Source organism: Nicotiana tabacum, chromosome 11, assembly GCF_000715075.1.
Source record: "Nicotiana tabacum cultivar K326 chromosome 11, ASM71507v2, whole genome shotgun sequence".
Lineage (NCBI taxonomy): Eukaryota > Viridiplantae > Streptophyta > Magnoliopsida > Solanales > Solanaceae > Nicotiana > Nicotiana tabacum.
The window spans coordinates 129,459,676-129,483,029 of NC_134090.1; the positions used below are offsets into that span (position 1 = coordinate 129,459,676).

Sequence of the window (23,354 nt, forward strand, 5' to 3'; positions counted from 1 at the left end):
TCAAAGAACTTCTCTCCTTCTCGAAAATGGGTCAGAGCTCGGTAAATTTCCGCCAAGATCAGCGGCACTATAGTCCCATTTGCCTTTTTCATCATAAAATCGGCTATCCCTACAAGTCCCAACTCTATGTTCCCGTCTTTTCTAGGGCAAACCAAAATACCCGTCCTCTCCAAGCTTCCCACTTGTCTTAGTTTCCCACGTGAGTAAGACCGGTATCTGGCGTTTCGAAGCCACGGGGATTCCCATAACGTCGATACAGAAAGTAGAAGGTATAGAATCCTTTGGCCAAATTTCCGTCTCGGATGTCACGACTGATGCTTAACAAGTCCAAAATTTTATAAGGGGTTACTGTTCTCGGCGCCACCGGGTATTGACTTCTAAAATTCCCTTTGAAACCGGCATAGCCTGCTATCTCTTCCAGTGTAGGAGTTAACTCGAAATCAGCAAAGTGAAATACATTATGCGCTGGGTCCCAGAATGGTATCAAGGCCTCAATCACGTCTTTTCTTGGCTTAACCTTCAAGAGCCCGATAAGACCACCCAATGCTTTTGTCACAGCCTTTCTGCTATCTTCCCCCAAATCATGCCACCACATATGTAGCTCCAAAGGGATCTCTTCACGGACTGAGAAAGGTTCATTTTGCATTGTGCTCATCCTGCACATTTATTAAGGTGATTTTAATTAAAGGGAAACTATGACTCGTTTTGACTCAAGAAAAATGACCATCTTTTTTTCCAAAATTTTCACACAAATATCCGGCTTTGCCAATACGGCCTTTCAGCACTTCGAAAATGAAAATTTTAAGGCTATGTCAGCTAACCAGCCAAAACCTTTAAAAGTGACTAAAAGTGGTTGTTCTTGCAAAAACAGCCTTCCGGCGCCCTTTTAGGGATATTTGGCTATTTCTGACAAGAATGGCATCACCCTAATTATTTTCAAATTAAAGTAAATTTTTGTTCTTTTGTGTTATTTTTGCAAAAAGGAAGTTGGACCCAATGAGGGTTGCTTACGTATCTCACACCCTGTGAGAATCAAACTAGCGTAGTTCGGAAAAAAACATTTAAGAAAATAAACCCAACTTCTTTTTCTTTTCCCAAAAGCACAAGGATATATTTTCTATTTTTCTTTAAAATCCACAAAATTCCCCTCTTTTTTCAAAATTTCGGCAGAGTTTCAGTATACTTTAGGGACATTGGTTTTCACCGCAGGTAATTACCTCACACTGCTATTTTCTTTTCCAAATTCTCTCCCTTTTATTCAAAAGCCGGTCAGCATGCAAATCCGAAGCAAATAAATGCACAAGTAGCAAGTAAGATGCATCAGGATGGTCTTTTTATTTCGGGTGCACCTGTCCTAGACAGACCCAACCCCTGTGTTGAGTCTCCAAAGTCAAAAATGCACATGATGCAAACAAATGTTCCTACTAGGGATACGGCATGAGGTATTGTTATACTAGGTTTAAAAACCTGGGTTTATTTGTTCTAGACTTGGCTTACCCGAGCGGACAGCTCGGGCTGGGGGGCAGCGTACCGGGAATATAGAAGCTTCACTGGCTTTGCAACTTGTCCGAACCTCATTCTAGTTTTGGAATATGACTCTAATAGAAAAGAAGTCACACGAAGTGCACACCTCTTCATGATTTAGAAGACTCAGAGAGAAGAGGGAGTTCGCAAAAGTTTATATACAGTTCACGGAATATCAAAGCGGTAAAAGCAATCAATTAGCACATTAGGCCCAGATCATGTAACAAAATCAGATAATGGATAAAGCCAACTATAACAATTATTTTAAGCTCGAATTCTTGAACCCTAAACCAGAGATTCTGGGTTCGATCCCCAGTGGAGTCGCCAGAGCTGTCACACCTCCTTTTTCACTACACCCCCGTAAAGAGGCATAAAAGGGAGTTTTTCCAACTTAAAGTGACAATCAAAACGGGATTCATTGTTAAGAGATTCAGGGTTGCCACTTGGGAGATTTATGGTGTCCCAAGTCACCGGTTCAAATCTCGAATCGAGGAAAAGATTGACTATGTATTACAGTCCGCGAACATAGAAATCCAGGTAAGGAATTCTGTTAACCCAGGAGAAGGTTTTAGGCACTCCCAGATTCCGTGGTTCTAGTACGGTTGCTCAACTGTTATAATTGGCTTATTATCTGATTTTAGTACACTTTTAAACCTATGCACATTTTTAACTTTTAACCGTTTCTATTCAACTTTAAAAGAAGATTGAACGTCGTTTAAAACACGTTTTTGGATCGCGCCACATGAAATGCACCCGCAACCTTAAACATATTTTATTCAACGTTTTAGGATTTGATTTGGGTCACATGAAATACACACTCGTGTTTAGGAAGGTAATATTATTACAATACGCACTTAAAGCAACTAACGCATTTGCAGCTTTGCGAGGGCCATGGAAATTTCGCTAGATGGCACGCCTCGAATTCTAAGGATTAAAATATTAACTAAGCGAGGGCCATGCATTTTAAGATTTTATTTGGCACGGTACCTCAATTCCAATTCTAAAGGGAATTCAAACAAAGTTTTGGAGGGCCATAATCTATTGATGTTATCTAGTATGGCTCACCTCCGCTACTTAAAAAAGTAAGGAGTTCGGGTTTTAACTAAATTCTGTATAAATGGCTACGAACAACCTATGCAATCACTAAATTGGCCTACATTTGGAAAAGAAGAAAACTTCAGACTCAAGTAACAATAACCAAACCATTAAAAAGGGAATTGGACTCCAGGAAGAGCCCAAAATCGGACGGGATCAACTAAGGGGCCTCAAACACAACTAGGCCAATGACAAAGGCCCAGTTACGTGATGCATGGCCATTACCTGAAGCAAATTGTGTTTTTTAGGAGAAACCTTGAGGTCAAAACAAGTACTGACCATTTTTCCAATTTTAAACAGATACGCAGTGTATTTTTGATGCCAAATCACATTCCATAACAAAGATGTAATAATTGATGTTATAAAGCTCATACACAGTTTGACTCATCATTGAAATGTAGCAGAATCTGCCAAACTTATCATGAATTGAAAAGCATAATTAACAGTGAATTAATTCTACAACATTGGTCTCCAAAGTAATAATAGATCAACTCTAGGAATCTTATAACTCTGAAAATATCATTTCACCAATACCCATACCCCTAAGAAAACAAAGGCTAACCACTGACTCTACATCACAGTCATGAAGAACCCCAGACAAACTCTAAACAAAAAAAACAAAGGATCAAGCATAGGCCCAATTAAACTTTCGATCCAGCAAGAGGAACCAAGAAAACCAAATTGGTCTTTTCGTGGTTTCAACTTAACTATTACACAGCACATCAAGCAACACCATTTTTGCCCTTAGCCTCTTTACACCAAATTAAACATGAAATTAATACTGAGTATGGTTACTCATTTCGCCTAAGGCTAAAGCAACCTTAAGGCATTTTTTAAAATGTCTGAATCCTTTAACATAACATTCCAATAGTCCCTAACCGCATACAACTATGGGAAATCAGCTATTCAAAACAGAAACTAGCTAGAATACATTGCAAATCAAGTGACAGAAAGCACAAACATCATGAGAGAAATACAATCGTGGTATAAATAGAGCTATTGCCATGCTTTCAATTCTGTTTTTATTTCCATCTTCAAATTGGACTTCACATTAGATAGAATTCAGAAGAAATGTACCTGGATATTGAAAGAGCAAAAAAATGGAGGATCAGTAGAGAGTCAGCAGCAGAAACAGTCCAGTACCCAGCAATGAAACAGTATTCCCAAATCAAATTCAAACCCAACTTTAAATACCCACGATTCAATTCATTTTTAACCCAGAAGGCAAAACCTTTAGTTTCTGGTGATCTGAACTAAGATAATAAGATTAGAGGAACCAACAACTTATGTTTCTGAGGAGTGAGGAAGACAAGTGAGGGGTGGTGGAAAGCGTTTGGACATTAATATACCTAGGGACCCGTGTTCCCAGCCGTTTGATCGAGAAACCTCGACTGCTGGGATTGAAAACTAGTTAAACGGGGTCGTTTTTTGCCATGGTCGAGATTGGACCGAGTGGGGCGACTGGACTGGTTTTGGTCGGGTATCGGGCGGGTATTTGGGCTGGGGTGAGGGAATTCACATTGGGCTTGGACAAATTAAAACAAGACAGCCCAACTTTCTAACTTTTCAATTCCCTTTTTTTTCAAAATAATTTTTTATCTTCTTTTTTCAAAATTAAATTAAAATCTAAATTAAATCCTAGAACTTAATTACCTGAAAACATTAATTAAACCTAAATAACAATTATCACAATTAATTAAAAATAAATTAAAAGAAAACTACTCAAAATCAAAGTTAAAATTAAAGAGTGCAAATTAAACTATTTTTGTGATTTTCCCTTTTTTTTTTATAAAATAACTAATTACTAATTAATTCTTAAAAATGCAAATTTAAATCCTAAATGCACATGCAGCATATTTTTGTATTTTTCATTAATTAAATACAATAAACATGCACAGACAAATGCAAACAATAATAAACAAAAATCTACGAAATTGCAAACAAATGGAAAAATTATTTTGTTTTGAATTTATGGGAGTAATTCATATAGGGCAAAAATCACGTGCTCACAGGGAGGATGTGACGACTCGGCTAGCCGTCTCATGAGTTACCGCTCCGTTTTCCCATTTCTGCTTCTTTATGCTTCGTTATCCGTGTTTTATGGTATCGGGTTGGTCGGATCGAGTCCGGAATGATTTTGGTAAGGATTGAGACACTTAGTCTCTTTTAAGGAAGTTAAGTTGGAAAAGTCAACCAGATGTTGGTTTATGTGTTAGAGGGCTCGGATGCGAGTTTCGATGGTTCGGTTATTCGAGAGGTGATTTATGGCTTAGGAGTGTAATCGGAATAGATTTTGGAGGGTTGGAGTAGTCTTAGGCTTGAATTGGCGAAGTTGATATTTTGGCGATTTCCGGTTGGTAGGCAAGATTTTGATATAGGGGTCGGAATGGGATTCCGAGAGTTGCAGTAGCTCCGTTGTGTCATTTGGGATGTTTGTATAAAATTTCAGGTCATTCGGACGTGGTTTGGTTGGGTTATTGATCAAAAGAGTATTTTGGAAGATTTTAGAAACTTAGGCTTGAATCCGATGTGATTTGGTAGATTTGATATTGTTTGAGGCGTTTTGATGATTGGAACAAGTTTTAATAAGGTATTGGGTTATATTTGTGCTTTTGGTTGAGGTCCCGGGGGCCTCGGGATGATTTCGGGTGGTTAACGGAGAAGTTGGAATTTTGTTGCAGCAGTTGAATTTGCAGCTTCTGGTATTTTCGCACCTGCGGATTGGTGACCGCAGGTGCGGTGCCGCACGTGCGGGTGATCTATTGCAGAAGCCAAAAAGGGCCAAATGAACAGAGATCGCAGAAGCGGTAGGACCGCATCTGCGATGTCGCAGATACGGAAGTTGGGTCGCAGATGCGATGTAGGCTAGGTAAGTGAATTCTGCAGAAGCGGAGGATTTGACCGCATATGCGGTACCGCAGAAGAGGGTTTTGGACCGTAGATGCTAAAATACCTGGGCAGAGCATATAAGTTATTTCATTTCGCGAGATTTAGCTATTTCACCATTTTTGACTTCGGCTTGGGAGCTTCTTGGGCGATTTGAGAGGGGGATTTCAAGAGAACTTCATTGAGGTAAGGAATTTGGACCTAAAACTCATTCCTATGCAATTAATTCATGCATTAGGGCTAGAAATTAGGGAAATCAAAGGTTAAAATTTGGGGAAACTAGGGCTTGAGAACTTATGCCATTAATTGTGAATTTGAAAGACCATTTGGGGTCGGATTTGAGAACTTTTGACATGTATGAACTCGTAGGGAGATAAGGAATCTATTGATGTGAAAGTTTTTGAATTTCAATACATGGGCCCAGGGGTCGGGTTTTGGTAATTTCGGGATTTGTGCCATTTGTTGATTATTTTCGCTTGGGCTTTGTTCCCTTAGCATATGTTGACGTACTCGTTCTGATTTTGGATAGATTTGATGCGCGTGGAGGTCGATTCCAGGGGCGAAGGCATCGCGAGCTAGAGATTTAGCCGGTTCGAGGTAAGTAATGATTGTAAATGATGCTCTGAGGGTTTGAAACCTAGGATTTGCCCATCGTAGTGCTATATTGAGGTGAAGAACACGCTTGATGACGAGCGTGGGGTCGTATACTATTGGGGATTGTGAGTTGGTCCATCCCGATTTGTTGGCCCAAGTTCAGGTAAAGTTTTTAAGAATGACAAATGATCTCAGTCATGGACCAGGTTCATCATGTGAGGCATAGTATTTATCAATCTAGACATGTGAGATACACGTGAAGGAGATAAGTCTCAATAATCAAGTAGCAATATCTCCTGAACTGATCGAAAAGGTTGCATATTGGATGAGGAGAGAAAGTCTCCTTACGGGAGGAGGACACAATCACACAATCCGGATAAATGATAGGGTTGGAGTTTGTATTGAACAAGGACTCAACTTTGATGGAAGATCAGCGATTGAGTCTCAATCAAAGTCTGATTACTAACTCATTAAATAGTAGTGATTGTTCTTTTTTACAGGTGTTGCACATACGGAGAAGTTAAACGTGAATAGGGAGCAAAATAGCAACACTTTTTGCAAGCAGTTCGTGTGTAATTCAAGTGTGCAAACCTGAAGCTTCTTGAACGAGATAGAAGAACCAGTTCCGTTGTATTTATTCTTATTCTAGTTCAATTATAGTAGGTGGTTTAAAGTTGTACCTTTTCATCTTTCATAGAAGCATTTGTAAAAGGTACTTTGAGTGTTCAAGTTATAGGCTAACTTGAAGGTGTCGCAACAGCTGAGGCTGTGTGCTACACAGAGATTAGAGTTAATCCTTAGGTTTACAAAGAGTTTTGCAAATGCTGTTTTGGCTTAGTGATTTTAGTGGATGTTTGGGAAAATCCTACTGAGTAGTAGGTCGTGGTTTTTTCACCTTTTGAGCCAGGTGTTTTTCCCATAAAACTCTTTGTGTTCTTTATTTTCTGTACTTTTAATTCCGCAACAGTAGCAGTTAGAACACCTAGAAGAACCAGGTTCTTCTAGATCGAAAAATTGGGTACCACACAAATCACCCCCTCTCCTCTTGTGTGGTATTGATGTTTAGAACATCAATTGGTATTAGAGGAGGTTATCCTTGAAGAGGCTAACACCTTAGGAAAAGATCAACATGAGTGCACCACCTGGGAACTGGGAAGGGCAATCCACTACCAGGCCTCCACTATCCAATGGACAGTACTACTGTTGGTGGAAGAACAGGATGAAGGATCACATCATAGGAGAAGACTATGAACTCTAGGACATAGTCACTGATGGTACTTTGGCAACTACAATAAAAATGAGGAAGGAGTGGTTGTGCCAAAGACAAGGGCTGACTGCACTGCTGAAGACCTAAAAAAGTGGGAGAAAAATGCTAAAGCCAAGAAATGGCTTGTGTGTGGACTAGGTCTAGATGAGTATAGTATTATCCAAAGTTGTACTACTGCCAAGGAGATATGGGACACTTTGCAAGTGGCTCATGAAGGAACACCTCAAGTGAAAAGATCCAGAGGAATACTGTTGTATTCTCAATATGAGAATTTTACTATGAAGGAAGGAGAAACTATCCAAGAGATGTATACTAGGTTTACTACACTGACAAATGAACTTAAGTCCCTTAGAAGGATTATTATTGAAGAAGACAAGGTTGAGAAAATCCTGACAAGGGTTCTGCTAGTCTCATGGGAAAGTAAAATCACGGTCATTCAGGAATCCAAGAATATTGCTACTTTCAGACTGGATGAACTGATTGGAAATCTTACTGCTTATGAACTGAGAAGGCAAACCATGAAGATGGATACACCCAAGAAGGAGAGAAGCCTAGCTCTCAGAATTGCTGAAGGTTCAGATCTGGAAGATGATGAGATGGCTATGATCACTAGAGAATTCAAAAAGTACCTGATGAGAGGAAAGGGTTCTTCAAAAGGTACAACCTTCAACAAGTCAAGAGCTCCTAAGAAACAGACCAATGTGGGTTGCTACAAGTGTGGTAAGACTGATCACATGATCAAGAACTGCCCTCAATGGGAAATTGAGTGGAAGAAAGAAAGGGCTGAACGAAGGAACAGGAAGAAGGAACAGGTTCAACCAAAAAAGAACAAAGGTTCAACCAAGGCTATGGTTGCTGTTTGGGGAGAAATTTCATATGAAGATTCGGAAGATGAAGCTGAAGAAGAGCAAGCACTGATGGCCATCGGAGAATCAAATGATGAACAAGAGGTAAGTATCCTTCATCTCAAAAATAAGATTAAATTTTTGTCTAAAGAAAAGTTCGTTGAGCTACTACTAGACTTCATTGATGAGTCTGAGATAATTAACAATGAGAAAGAAGTCCTATCTAGGGAATGTGTGATCCTAAAAGCAAAATGCAAAAGTCTAGAGTCTAGGGCTAATGAGAGTGATAACACAAATACTGAGTTGAAGAACCAGGTTCTTGAACTTGATAACAGTGTCCTAGAACTTAGGTCTGAAAACTTAAAACTGAAACTAGGAATAGGAAAGAAGAAAGTTGATCACACATATCTCACTCTATAAGAAAACTTGGGAAAAATGAAAGATGAATTGTATAAGAAAGATGAACTCATCAAAGTCCTAAAGGAAGATCTAGGAAAGGTGAAACATGAACTAGACAGAACTTGCAAGTGGAACAAGGCTTCTGATGCACTCTCTTGACTGCAAGAGCATCACAGTAGCAACAAAAGAGGACTTGGCTATGGGACTCTAGAAGCAAGTACCCCACTCTTCCTGAAAATAAAATCTGCACACATTGTGGCAAGGATGGCCATTACAAAAATGAATGTAATGCAAAAGAAAAGGCCAGTCAAAAGAACAATGTCTTTGTTCAAGAGAAAAACAAGCTGCCTGGGTGGGCAAGAAGGAATCTGATTCATCCTTTTGCCTATAGAAAGGGACCCAAACTAGTTTGGGTTCCTAAGACTAACCCCTGATTTCTTTTTGCAGGTCCAAGTGAAAAGGAGGATCCAAATATGGTATATGGATAGTGGCTGCTCAAAACATATGACTGGGAACAAGGACCAGTTCCTTTCACTTGAGGACTTAAAAGGAGGTAATATCTCCTTTGGTAATGGAAAGAAATGTGTGATCATTGGGGTTGGAAAGGTAGGCAAAATAGATTCTCATTCCATAGAGAATGTCTACCTGATATATGGCTTGAAATATAGCCTAATAAGTGTGTCACAATTGTGTGACAGAGGTAATTTTGTAGCTTTTACCTCTACCAAATGCTTTGTGATTAACCTTACCACTGACAAGATTATTTTGCAGGGAAAAAGAGTTAACAATATTTACATTGTAGATTTGTCTACTCTCTCAGAAAATGAACTCACTTGCTTAAGTGTGTTGGTTAATGATCCCCTCCTGTGGCACAAAAGACTTGGTCATGCAAGTCTAAATCAGCTAAACAAATTTGTCTCTAAAGACTTGGTGATAGGGTTACCTAATATCAAGTTCAAGGAAGACAAAGTTTGTGAGGCATGTGCAAGGGGAAGTAGGTAAGATCATCCTTCAAAAGCAAGAAAATGGTAAGTACAACCAAGTCGTTGGAACTAGTCCATATGGATCTATGTGGTCCAATGAGAACCATGAGCAAAGGTGGAAAGAAATATGTAATGGTGCTTGTCGATGATTATTCTAGATTTACCTGGGTTCTATTTCTAACCTCCAAAGATGAAGCATTCGACATGTTTATTGCATTTGTTAGAAAAACTCAGAAATAATTAGGAAATCAACTTGCATCCATTAGGTCTGATCATGGAACTGAATTTGAAAATTCCAAGTTTGCTGAATTCTGTGATGAAAATGGTATAGATCATAATTACTCTGCCCCTAGGACCCCTCAACAAAATGGAGTAGTTGAAAGGAAGAATAGAACTCTAGAGGACATGGATAAAACCATGCTGCTTTCTAGTAAATTGCCCCACAGCTTCTGGGCAGAGGCCGTAAACACTGCATGTTACATAATCAATAGATGCATGACCAGATCTATGGTAGAGAAGACTCTCTATGAGTTACTTAAAGGGAGAAAACCAAACATATCCCATCTTAGGGAATTTGGCAAGTGCTATGTGCACAATAATGGAAAAGACTCCTTAGATAAGTTTGATCACAGAAGTGATGAGGGAGTATTCTTGGGATATTCTTCACATAGCAAAGCATATAAAGTGTTTAATAAAAGAACTTTGTGTGTAGAAGAAAGTGTACATGTAGTATTTGATAAAACTAACATTCTTTCTGAGAGACAGGAACATAAAGATGAAGCCATTGGATTGGTAAAGGAATTGACTGAATCCCCAACACAAGTCAAAGTGGCATCAAAAGAAGGAACATGTCCTTCAAATCAGAGCAACCTGACAGGGGGAACTAATCAAGGAGAAATTGAATCAAACCTCCTAGAGGAACTTGTTCATGAACCTGTTCCTCAGCAATAGAACATGGGAGAGACACCTAGCAGAAACCAGTTGGTTGTGAAACCTCACAAGTATCAAAGTTCTCATCCCATTGAGAACATTATTACTGATCCAACATCTGAAGTCAAAACTAGATCACAGTTAAAGAATTTGTGTGCTTTTGATGTTTTCCTATCTCTTATTGAACCTAAAAATGTTGTTGAGCCTTTGCAGGATGCAGATTGGGTGAATGCAATGCAATATGAACTCAACCAATTTTAAAGAAGTCAAGTTTGGCATCTAGTTCCGAGACCCAAGGACAGATTAGTCATTGGTACAAAATGGGTCTTTAGAAACAAACTTGATGATGATGGAACAGTTAAAAGAAACAAAGCAAGACTGGTGGTACAAGGATACATACAAGAGGAGGGCATAGACTATGATGAGACATTTGCTCCAGTTACAAGACTAGAGGCAATCAGACTCCTCATAGCCTTTGCAGCACACATGGAATTCACTCTTTATCAGATAGATGTCAAAAGTGCCTTCTGAATGGCTACCTAAAGGAAGAAGTGTTTGTGAAACAACCTCCAGGGTTTGAGAGCAAGGAATGTCCTGAGCATGTGTACAAGTTAGACAAGGCTCTCTATGGGCTCAAGCAGGCCCCAAGATCTTGGTATGAACGACTATCCAAATTTCTACTAGAGCATGGTTACAAAAGAGGTAAAATTGACAGTACCTTATTTTTAAGGGAAAAAGGTAAATATCTCCTTGTTGTGCAAATATATGTGGATGACATCATATTTGGGGCTACCACTGATAGGCTGAGTAAGGACTTTGCAAAACTAATGGGCAGTGAGTTTGAAATGAGCATGATGGGTGAACTTAACTTCTTTTTAGGCTTGCTAATCAAATAAAGTCCAAATGGAACCATGATCCATCAGCAGAAGTATACAAAAGAGCTAATCAAAAAGTTTAAAATGGAGGAATCTAAAGAAATAGACACACCTATTGCAACTGCCATCAAATTAGATATTGATGAACCTAGTTCATCAGTCGATCAAAAGTTGTATAGGGGTATGATTGGTTCACTCTTGTATCTTACTGCAAGCAAACCTGACATCATTTTTAGTGTAGGGCTTTGTGCTCGTTTTCAGGCAAATACAAAAGAGTCCCACTTGACTGTGGTAAAGACGATACTGAGATATCTGAAAGGCACCACTGATCTGTGTCTCTGGTATCCTAAAGGTAATAATTTTGATCTAGTTGGATATGCTGATTATGTAGGTTTCTTAGTGGACAAGAAAAGCACCTTAGGTATGGTGCATTTCCTTGGTTCATGTCTTGTGTCATGGGCTACCAAAAAGCAAAATTTTGTGGCCATATCTACTGCTGAAGTTGAGTATGTTGTTGTTGTTTCCTGTTGTGCTCAATTGTTATGGATCAAACAACAGCTGGTAGATTTTGGAATTGAAGTGGGATGTATTCCAATATTCTGTGATAACACTAGTGCTATAAGTATGACAAAGAACCCTGTTCATCATAAGAGGACTAAGCAATAGATGTTAGACACCACTTCTTAAGAGATAACTATGAGAAAGGATTGATTTCAATAGAATTATGTGCTACTGATAAACAAATAGTTGGCATCTTCACTAAAGCACTGAGTAGAGAAAACTTTGAGAGGAATAGATTGGATTTAGGGATGATTAAGATCACCTAATAGGTCCAGTTCAGAATGCACAATGACAAAAAAATAAAAAAAAATATATATTTTTCGGTTAGGAGTTCTAACTTTGTGTAAATATCTAGATCAATTCTTACTCAGTTTCATATTTTAATTAGTATACTCCCGTGACATGTGTATGACCCACTGTTCTCTTACAAAGTTTCTTCTATTTTGGCATTTGAGGCATGTTCAAGAGAGTTCTATATAAAGAACCCGGTTCATCAGTATGTGTTCATATGAAAAGCTCAGGTATGTTTTCTATACTCTGCACAATTAGAAAGATTATTTTCCCAATCATGAGCAGAAGTCCTACATTCATCAAATTCCCAGAAATTCTATCCGTTGAGCATTAAACCAGTTTCGTTCCCCTAGAACTTTTAAAATCGGGATTTTTGCCTAAAATCTAGAGATGCCTAATAATCACTAAGAGACAAGAATTACATCTTGATTAGACTTCTAATTGACCTCTAAAAAAGCTATCGTTACTGCATTTAAGTCTAATCGTCTTTAAATACATGCCACACCTCTTCTTTATTAGTCCATAACCGTCAAAACTCTTCTCAAGTTCTAATCGCCCTTCTTCTTTCCAAAATTTCCAAATTTTTCTTAAGAAACAATTCACCATGACTAACCCCCAAGATAATCCTGGCACTCCTCCAACAGTATCCCCTTCGAATACATCCTTATCTACACCCTTAGTGAAACCCCAAAACCTAGGTTTCGTAGGCATAAAATGTTAGCCAGAAAAACTGTAGCTTCTGGAGCTCTAAGACAAGTTCTAAATGAGAAGTTGAAGGCTAGCCAGAGGAAGGAAAGTCCTACTCAAGAATCTGACTCAAGCTCTGAGTCTGAAGCTTTTATTTTTGCCAGCGAAGGAGAAGAACATGGGTCTTCTGACACTGCCAAAATTCAAGAAACCCCTGGTGAGGTAAGTTCTTGTGTGGTACTCTCTATTGTGGTTGAAAATGTAGAAAATAGATTTGTCTTGGTTGGTCTTATCAAAGATGTAAAGGGGGATGAATCTAGTAGAAGTGGAGGTAAAAAGAAAGAAAAAGAGAGAGAGGGAGCAAGTGGTGATGATAGGGAGAATGGGAAAGAAAAAGTTCTGGCTATCTGTGGAGGTGTTGAAGAAGGTGGCAACAAGTTAGGGGGAAGTGGTTCCTGGGAGGCGGCTGAAGGGCTTGTGCATCTAAGCAAGCAACAAGATGAACCTGGTTCATCTGTTGAGGAAACACTAGCTGATCTTCTGAAGAAGGTTGGGGCCAGTTATGATCCAAAGAAGCATAAAGCTTCCACACAAAAGGCTCCAACTGCTTCCAAGCCAACAAATAAAAGCAAAATGTCATCCCCAAAACCTATTGTACCTTCAGTACCTAAGGGAAGAGCCACTAGAAGCAGGGTCAGACAAAGTGAAGCTGAGTTACAGAAAGCTCTGGAAGAAAGCAAGAAGAAAAAGAAGGAGAAGGGAAAAGCAAAGGTTGTGGAGAGTTCTGAGGTTGCAGAAGAAGATGGAGAGGAGATGGAACTGGTCAATCAAGAAAGGGGAACAACTGTGGAGGTTCCTACACCCAAACCAAAAAGGGCCAAGGCTTCTTCCAAGAAGTCTTCCTCTGAACCTGTATCTGTTGTACCCTTTTTAGCCAAAAGAACCAAATCTGCAGTGAAAGGTAAGCAGGTAAAAATTACTGAGGAAGAAGAAGAATGGAGTGGAGAAGAAGAAGAAAAGGAATCTGAAAATCGAACAAGATAGGTTTGCCATCTTTGGCAGAAGAAATTTTTTGAAAGGAAGACTGTTGAGAGACTTGGATGAGCCAGGAATGAGAAAACTGGTGGATGCCCTAGCTGCACAAGGTTGGAAGGACATGGTCCTTGAAATGGATGGGAGGGTGGATAGGAAAGAATTGATTGAGTTTATGACCAATGCCACAGTGAAGAATGGGGTAGTCACCAATACAGTGAAAGGAGTAAGGGTGCAGTTTGATGCACTCAAATTGAGTAAGATTCTAGACATACCTAGTAAGGGGTTTGATGATTATACAAGGCAAAGGTGGCCATGTCTAGATTCTCTCCCTACTGCTCTTCAAATCAATAGGAATTTTTGTGATGCCACAACTACTGAAGATGTGCCTGAAGCCAGGTTTGTGCAAAAAAGTGAGATGAGTCCTGAGCATAAGGTCTTGTTTGAATTTGTTAACAAGTGCCTGCTGCCCAGACAGGAGAGTAGGCACACTGCCAACTACATGGACCTGGTTCTTATGGAGTGCCTTGTGAGAGGAATGCAGATCAATTGGCCTGCCTTTATTGTCAAATTACTGGACAGGGTCATAAATGGCTACAAGGCTCATGCCACCCCATATGGGTTCATATTGACTACTGTTTTGGATAGGCTGAATATGCCTTCGAATAAATGGGAGATGGCATCAAGCAAGGAACACTTTGGCGTCAACACTCTTCTGGCTTGTGACTATCCAGTCAATGCCACCCCAGTTGAACCTGGTTCATCCCTGAAGACACCTGTGAACAGCAAGGTTAGGGCTTTGGTACAAGAGTGTGGATCTAAGGATGCTGAAATTGCTCGGCTCCAGGCTCGTGTAGCTGAACTGAAAACTGAAAGAGATGGCCTTAGAACTGAGCTAGCAAATGAAAAGGAGAAAATTGATGGGATGCTTCAGAATATGCTCAACCTTCTCCAAACCCAGCCCTCTAGTTCCTCCAAGCCTTAGGATGTCTAGTTGTTGTCTTCTGAACCAAACTAGTACCCCTAGTGACCCAGATTAGGGACTTTTTCATATATTTTTTTGCTCATGCTTTGGAAGTTTTTCTTTCTTTTTGTGGTTTGTTGGTGGAAACATATCTTATCAAAGACAGCTGTTGTTTCTCTTGTTCTATAAAGATTTTTCTCTTAATAGTTTGAATATGTTTGTTGATTATTGATGATTTCATCCATGTTTTCACTTGCAGTTGCCCAAGTGGCCATAAGTAATTACTAAAATCTAGGATTCACAATGCATGCAACTTTTCGATGATGCCAAAAGGGGGAAGAGATATTGTGCTTTACTCTTTATTCTAAATAATGTGATATTTATAACCTAATTAAATTTAGTCCTTGATGATAAGTTAAAATTCTAAGTTAATGTGTTGATGGTCAAGCTGAGTTCCTACAGGTTCTTTGATTAGTAAAAGCACAGAGTTTGTCATCATCAAAAAGGGGAAATTTGTTGGCCCAAGTTCAGGTGAAGTTTTGAAGAATGACAAATGAACTCAGTCATGGACCAAGTTCATCATGTGAGGCATAGTATTTATCAACCTAGACATGTGAGATACATGTGAAAGAGATAAGTCTCAGTAATCAAGCAGCAATATCTCCTGAACTGATCGAAAAGGTTGCATATTGGATGAGGAGAGAAAGTCTCCTTATGGGAAGAGGACACAATCACACAATCCGGATAAATGATAGGGTTGGAGTTTGTATTGAACAAGGACTCAACTTCGATGGAAGATCAGCAATTGAGTCTCAATCAAACTCTGATTACTAGCTCATTAAATAACAGTGATTGTTCTCTTTTACAGGTGTTGCACATACGCATAAGTTAAACGTGAATAGGGAGCAAAATAGCAACGCTTTTTGCAAGCAGTTCGTGTGTAATTCAAGTGTGCAAACCTGAAGCTACTTGAACGAGATAGAAGAACCAGTTCCATTGTGTTTATTCTTATTCTAGTTCAAATGTAGTAGGTGGTTTAAAGTTGTACCTTTTCAGCTTTCATAGAAGCATTTGTAATAGGTACTTTGAGTGTTCAAGTTATAGGCTAACTTGAAGGTGTCGCAACAGTTGAGGCTGTGTGCTACACAGGGATTAGAGTTAATCCTTAGGTTTACAAAGAGTTTTGTAAATGCTGTTTTGGCTCAGTGATTTTAGTGGATGTTTGGGAAAATCCTACTGAGTAGTAGATCGTGGTTTTTTCACCTTTTGAGCCAGGTGTTTTCCATGTAAAAATCTCTGTGTTCTTTATTTTCTGTACTTTTAACTCCTCAACAATAGCAGTTAGAACACCTAGAAGAACCAGGTTCTTCTAGATCAAAAAATTGGGTACCACACAAATCACCCCCCCCCCTCTTGTGTGGTATTTACGTTTAGAACATCACGATTGATGATTTTTCGTGTATTTGATTGAAAACTATTTGCTATCATCATTATCTGGGCTAAATGCCATATTTGGGCCTAGTGCCAACTATTTGAACCTTCGAGGATTTTTATTGATATTTTCTCATTGTTTTGACTTTACACTTGAACTCAGTCCTGTTATTTTTTACTGTTTTTATACTCAGTCATGTTTACTCAGTTTTAAGACTTAAGTGATATTTTAAATGATATTTGGGCTGAGAAACACTATTTTACTATTGCCCGAGGGGCTTGTGAGTATTTTTGACTAAGTAAGGCCGAGGGCCTAGTTGTGAGGAAACACTGATACTGATATGAGGCCGAGGGCCTGAGATATCCCACGAGGTGGCTTGATTGATATGAGGTCGAGGGCCTAGTTGATGCCACGAGATGGCTTGTTATTGCGCTTGGGCCGTAAGGGGCCCCTCCAGGAGTCTGCACACCCCCAGTGAGCGCGGGTACCCATTGTGATATGAGATTGAGCCCGAGGGGCTGTTATTGTTCTGAGATGTTGCCCGAAGGGCGGATGTGGTGATACTGTGCCCGAGGGGCAAACTTCTATTTGATTACTCTACCTTAATTACCTGTCAATTACTTGTTTATCTCTAAGAGAGGATTTTACTTGACTTTTCACTGTTGTAGTGCTTTTAAATGGTTTTACTGCTTCATTATAGAATGCCTTATGCCTTACGTGTTTTCTTACTTTCAGCCGTTATTTACGTTTGTTACTCACTGAGTTGGAGTACTCACTATACTCCCTGTACCCCTGTGTGCAGATTCAGGCGTTGCTGATCCTGCCAGTGCGAGTTGAGAGCTCCCGGCGGACATCCGGAGTTCACGAGGTAGCTGTTTGACGTTCGCAGACCCGTGTTTCTCCCTCTTTGTCATTTCTATCTCATATCAGACTTTTGTACTAGTTGTAGACCTTTCAGACTTGTATTGGGTTTTATAGATGCTCATGACTAGTGACACTCCGGTTAGGGCTGTGTTGGGTTGTACTTCCACACTTTATTGACATTATCCGCTACTTAGTATTGCTACATCATGTTTTAGACTACTTTTATGTTATTTAACTGTTTAAAAGGGGAATTGGGTTTAATTGGCTGGCCTTGTCTTCACGAGAGGCGCCATCATGACCGGGTTCGGGTTTAGGGTCGTGACAACTAGCAAATTCAAAATGAATTGCTTACAAGAAAATACACATGACTTCACACCATAACAAAAAATGACCCATGTTTTTAAGTTTTACGCCACCTAGCCCACATTGTACATATTTTGAAAGTACTAGCAAATTCAAAATCTGTGTTCTTACAACTATTGCTTCTAAAAACTATGGAGTTAAATCTATGTTCTCACAACCATTGTTTTCACTCTCTCTTCTTCTCACATCTTCTATATATGCTTCAAGGGACCGTGTATTTTCTGTTTCTCCTCTTGTGTCACCTGCTTGCAATGTAAGAAAATTGAAGAGTAGAAGTCTACCATTGAAGACCATTCAAAGCTTTACTTTTGAAAATGGATTTTTTTGAATTTGTTAGTTGTTTGGATTGGGTGTTATTCCAATTGATTGAAAATATCAAAAGGAGCTCAAAATTTAAATTTGAAGTGATTTGGAGTAGATTTGAGCAAGATTTGAGTTAAATTTCAGAAAAGACGCAAGGAAGAAGACGAAATCAATTTTTTGTATAATTATGTATAATCTTGTATAATAGTGTATATGAGTATAGAAACACACCTTATAAACTATTATACACTTCTATACACCTTTATACAAGCGTCTGTAGACGAACTTTTTTCACGATTTTCAGTTGCAATTCTTATTCAAAACCAGTCCAAATCTCCATTAAATGACTTCAAATTTTATATACAACCTCCTTATACTATTTCTAACAAGTCTAAATAATACTCACTCCAAATTTCTCACAAGATTAAATTCGAAATTTAAACCCACATATTTAAGCTTGTTAAAAATCTAATTTTCACCATCCAAATGAATTTGGTTTGTTGAATTAATATTTGAGTCACAGTTACTGATTCAAAAATTAATTTAAAAGCTTGAGGAATCTTTTTAAAAATTAAATAGTAATTTTGAGAATCTATTAGAGTTGGATGTTGAATCTGAGTCTATTATTTTTGGGCTAGTTGGTTGTAAATTAAAATATGAACTATAAAATTGAAAAGTAGGAAGCTCAGTTCTTCTAATATAAAATTTTCCGGTAGAAATATACCCATGAGTTTCACGTCATTTTGTTTAATTATAGAAAATTTGAAAGAAGTCAAGTCTAACCATTGCCGCGCGTCCCACCAACTCCATGTTAGTTGGAGGTGGGGGAGTGGGGAAGACAGAAGACCAAAGTTGACTACTCATAATTATTTAATTAAACAAAATTGGCATATGGGTTGCTACTAATCATTATTCAATTCTTAACTATAACCCACGTTTGTCCCTTCCTTGTTAAGTTTATTAATCCATATTTTTCTCTTCACACGTGGAAATGCAGAATACTATGCCAACAAGTAGCGTTGTTATGACTATTTACGCGGCACCGTTCAATGCTGCAATAAAATAGTAATAAAGTTACTCATAATCGTTGCTTCTCTTATACTATGTTTTTTAATTGTCAGAGCTCGCCTAGGAACTCCAGGAGGTCATTATAGCAGTCCCAGTCAATGTCGTAAAACAAATCGTGGGAATATACTAAGTTTTTCCTCAATTATAAATAGCCGGCTACAAATCTCATCACTGCAAGTAGTCAAAACCTTTGGAGAAGAAGACCATTCAGCAGAATACTCCAACTTAGCATCCAAATCTCTTGAAAATTAATATGGAACATAAAGGATTAAGCACCAACATGAGGAGAATCCTCCTGCTGATTAACTGTCTTATACTCGCGGTTGGTATCTGTGGTGGCCCTCTAATAATGCGTCTATATTATGTCGAGGGAGGTTCAAGAGTATGGTTCAGCAGTTGGTTACAAACTGCTGGATGGCCACTCACTCTTATACCTCTTGCCCTCCTATACTTTTATCGTCGAAAAATCGAAGGCTCTAATACCAAGTTTTACTTTATGACACCCCGAATTTTCATTGCATCGTTCGTCATTGGCGTTGTAACTGGTCTTGATGATTTTCTTTATTCGTGGGGCGGGTCAAAACTCCCTGTGTCAACCTCTTCACTTCTTCTTGCTGCTCAACTTGCCTTCACGGCAGTAGGTGCTTTCTTCATAGTAAAGTTGAAGTTCACACCCTACTCCATCAATGCAGTGATTTTGTTGACAGTTGGTGCTGTTTTATTGGGTATTCGATCTAATGGTGATCGACCAGAAGGTGTGACAAGTAAAGCTTATATTCTTGGTTTTATGATGACACTTTTAGCGGCAGCTTTGTATGGAGTCATTTTGCCTTGTATTGAGTTGATTTACTTGAAGGCAAAACAAGCTATTAGTGCTACGTTGGTGTTGGAGATTCAGATGGTCATGTGTCTTGCTGCTACTACATTTTGCACCACAGGAATGATCGTCAATAATGATTTTCAGGTACTTTTTTCTTCCCCAATAACTCATTGCTATTCATGCATCTTACTCTCCATTGCGTTTTTGTTGTACCATTGTTTTGTGGGTTTAACTTCTATGCTACATTAATTTAAAATCTTTTACATTGTCAAATCATTTTACAAGATAATTATCGTTGAATTTTATGATACATTAGTTTGATAACCTCATAAAAAGAACTTTATAGTGTAACGGTAAATGATTCAAAACTTTTTTGGTATTGGTCCATTTCAAATAAAAGACATTTATGCATTTGAAAGTATTTAACTATAAATTTTTCGTTTTAGCGTAAATAAAAGATTTTTTTATGACCATACAATATTATTCAAGTTTAAAATTACAAGTTTGAAAAGACTTAAAGGCGCACAAATATTATATAACACGTTCAAGACCCTAGTTTCATAGATATATTCTTTTATCTGATGGTAATTAATACCAAACGAGAGAAACAAATATTACATATTTCTCTCGTTTGGTATTAATTACCATCAGATACATAGGACCTTCAAATGACATGTATTGGCGTTTACCAACGATCAATAATCTAGATTTCTTATATTCGTTGGAAACTTCTTTGGTTTTTTGTTTTTCTTCCTTTTTCGTTTATTTATTCTTATTTCAATTCCATTAAGTTTTCTTTTAATCTTAATGACAAGAGAAAGAACAAAAGCTTGTGATGACTTGTGAGTTTGACTTTAGCCGTGGGACATTAAAGAAGAAACCAGCTCGAAACACTAAATTATTCATATTCCATAGACTCTTTTATTACATTTTTTAAATTTGACATACATCAATATCGTGGGTTTGGGTTGATTGAGACATTTTACGTATATGACGTGTTATATTAAATTTGGATATATTAAGAATATATGAAAAATAGGTAGTACTGGATTTAATTTTGTTTTCAGCTATAGACAATGTCTTTAAAGAGTAAGGATTAATATATTGATCAAATTTGCAGGCAATATCAAGGGAGGCAAAACAATTTAACCTGGGAGAAATTAGATATTATACAGTGATAGTATGGACTGCCATTATTTGGCAATGCTTCTTTGTGGGTATTATTGGAGTCATTTACTGCTCTTCTTCTTTGATGTCTGGGGTTATGATCGCAGTTTTACTTCCTGTTACTGAGGTATTAGCTGTAGTTTTTTATAGGGAAAAATTTTCAGGTGAAAAAGGCCTTGCTCTTTTTCTTTCTCTTTGGGGTTTCGCCTCCTATTTCTACGGAGAATTCAGACAAACAAAGAAGAAGAAGAATAAAAGTCCAGAAATCGAAACGACAACAATGCATACTGAGTCTGTTTGATTTATTGAGACTGTTTGATAAGTCTTAAGTCTGTTTGATTTATTGAGACTGTTTGATTTACTATAATGGCTATACATATACAATAATTTTATTTTATTGTAGAAATAATATACGTCGTTTCCCTTTCATTGCTACTTTCATTATGTATGTGAAAGGGTCTCTTTCTTTAAAATTTCTGATGTTCCTCTTAAATTTATAATTTATAATACAACATTTGAAAGATTAGCAGTTGCCAATAATTACTCATTTTTCATGATTAATTCAATGTTACAATTTATGACACCATATTAAATACTAACTAAAGAACAAGAGTTTTATGGATATTGCTTAACTAATATTTTTGAACGTACTGGACCGTAAGTTATCAACATTCATCTAGGAGTTGGGAAAAATAAGAACTACGAGTTGTAAATTGTGAAAAATAAGAACTACGAGTAAAGCCAAACGTCCTGACTTTCAAATTAAATCAGTATGTTTTCGTTTGAAAAAGGGCTCTTCTAATTTTTAAAAAGTTCAGCTAAACAAGTTACAAATGGACAAGACAGCTAACTAGATCATGACATCCTAAACCAAAAATAATTTTACTTTAAATTTGGACCTAATTCATAAAAGAAAAAACAAAGTCCTAAATTTCACATTAAACTTATTCTTTTTTTCCCCTTCCTATAGCCCGTCACTTGGTGGTCTGTTATAAAAATGAACTATTCATTTACACGAGTGGAAGATGTATCTATTCATTAATGTTGATAGGAGAAATATATTCCAGTAAAGTGAGAACGTTTTTTCAAGAGAAAACTACCCTCTATAATTCCTCAAAATTCTAATAGCTCATGTTTTTTTTTACTTATACGAAATGCCCCTTCGGCCCAAATATATTACATCTAATAGCCCGAAATGGCTATTTTGTATATTTTTTTGTATAGTGATAGTCTATTTTGTATATTTTTTGTATGGTGACAGTCTATTTTGTATATTTATTGTATAATATTTTATATAGTGACAGTCTATTTTGTATATATTTTGTATAGTGACAGTCTATTGTATATAAATTATATAGTGACAGTCTATTTAGTTTATTTTTGTATAGTGACAGCCTATTTAGAATATTTTTTGTATAATGACAGTCCATTTTGCATATATTTTGCATAGTGACAGTCTATTGTATGTAAATTATATAGTGATAGTCTATTTTCTATAATTCTCTCACACTTCCATATTTGCCCATTAGGGACTCATTAAATCTCGTGAACACAAACTCCAGACAAACACGCAGAATTCTCAACTCATGCGGCCCACAATCCTAAAAGGAATTTAAGTTCTATAAATTAATATAATTACATATAAATTTTAATCGTTATTGTCAGTGTAAAGATTGGTAGTTCAATATGGAGACGGCGCTTGCGACGACGGCGTTCAGCAGTGGCTTCTTCGGTTGAGAAAAATACGTATGAACGCTGAGGAGAAGGAAGTTAGGGTTTTGAGGAGGTAGTAGTTGTGGTTTTGGGTGAGGATGAACAGATGGTGTGATTTGAATTCTGATAGCTACGGAGGAACGGATGGTGTGATTTGAATTCTGATAGTGGCGGAGGAACGGCGGAGAGAGCGAAGGAGGATGCCATAGAGAGGGGGAAGAGTGGCAGTGGTCTTGGGCTAGCCTTTTAATTAGTTTTGGGCTATAAAATGCATACTGCAATTTTATAGCTAGCGGCTAATATTAGTTTCTAGCGGCTGGCCATAAATGAAGTTTGCTCTTTTTTCAATATCTCTTCCATCTTAGTTGGCCCCATTAATATGCGTTTTCATAAGTTTCTTATTATCGGGTCAACGGTTCTGGAATTTCATATAAGAAAAGCTTTCAATTGTTGAGAATCTTGAGATATGAGTGATCAGTTTTTTTTGCATAAAAATTTCATAGATGACATGGCAATGCACGTCTATAAAGACTAGTTATATAAAAATGTGGGGAAAACATGATCACCAGATTAGAGAAAAGATTGCTTATAGTATAATGGCCCAATTAATAACGTGAATTTTAGCTGACTCTAAGAATGTTCAAGCAACTAAGACATTATATTTCTGTTCATAAAATCAAACAGAAATATT

At 37.8% G+C, this 23,354-nt stretch overlaps 1 protein-coding gene across 1 annotated transcript; it reads left to right on the forward strand.

Moving 5' to 3' along the window:
- Nucleotides 1-19,028: 19,028 nt before the first annotated feature.
- On the forward strand, nt 19,029-21,377 carry LOC107796806 (purine permease 3-like). Its single transcript, XM_016619621.2, has 2 exons — nt 19,029-19,927; nt 20,904-21,377. The coding sequence occupies exons 1-2, from the start codon at nt 19,217-19,219 to the stop codon at nt 21,249-21,251; spliced, it is 1,059 nt and encodes a 352-aa protein (XP_016475107.1). The 5' UTR covers nt 19,029-19,216; the 3' UTR covers nt 21,252-21,377.
- Nucleotides 21,378-23,354: the final 1,977 nt, after the last annotated feature.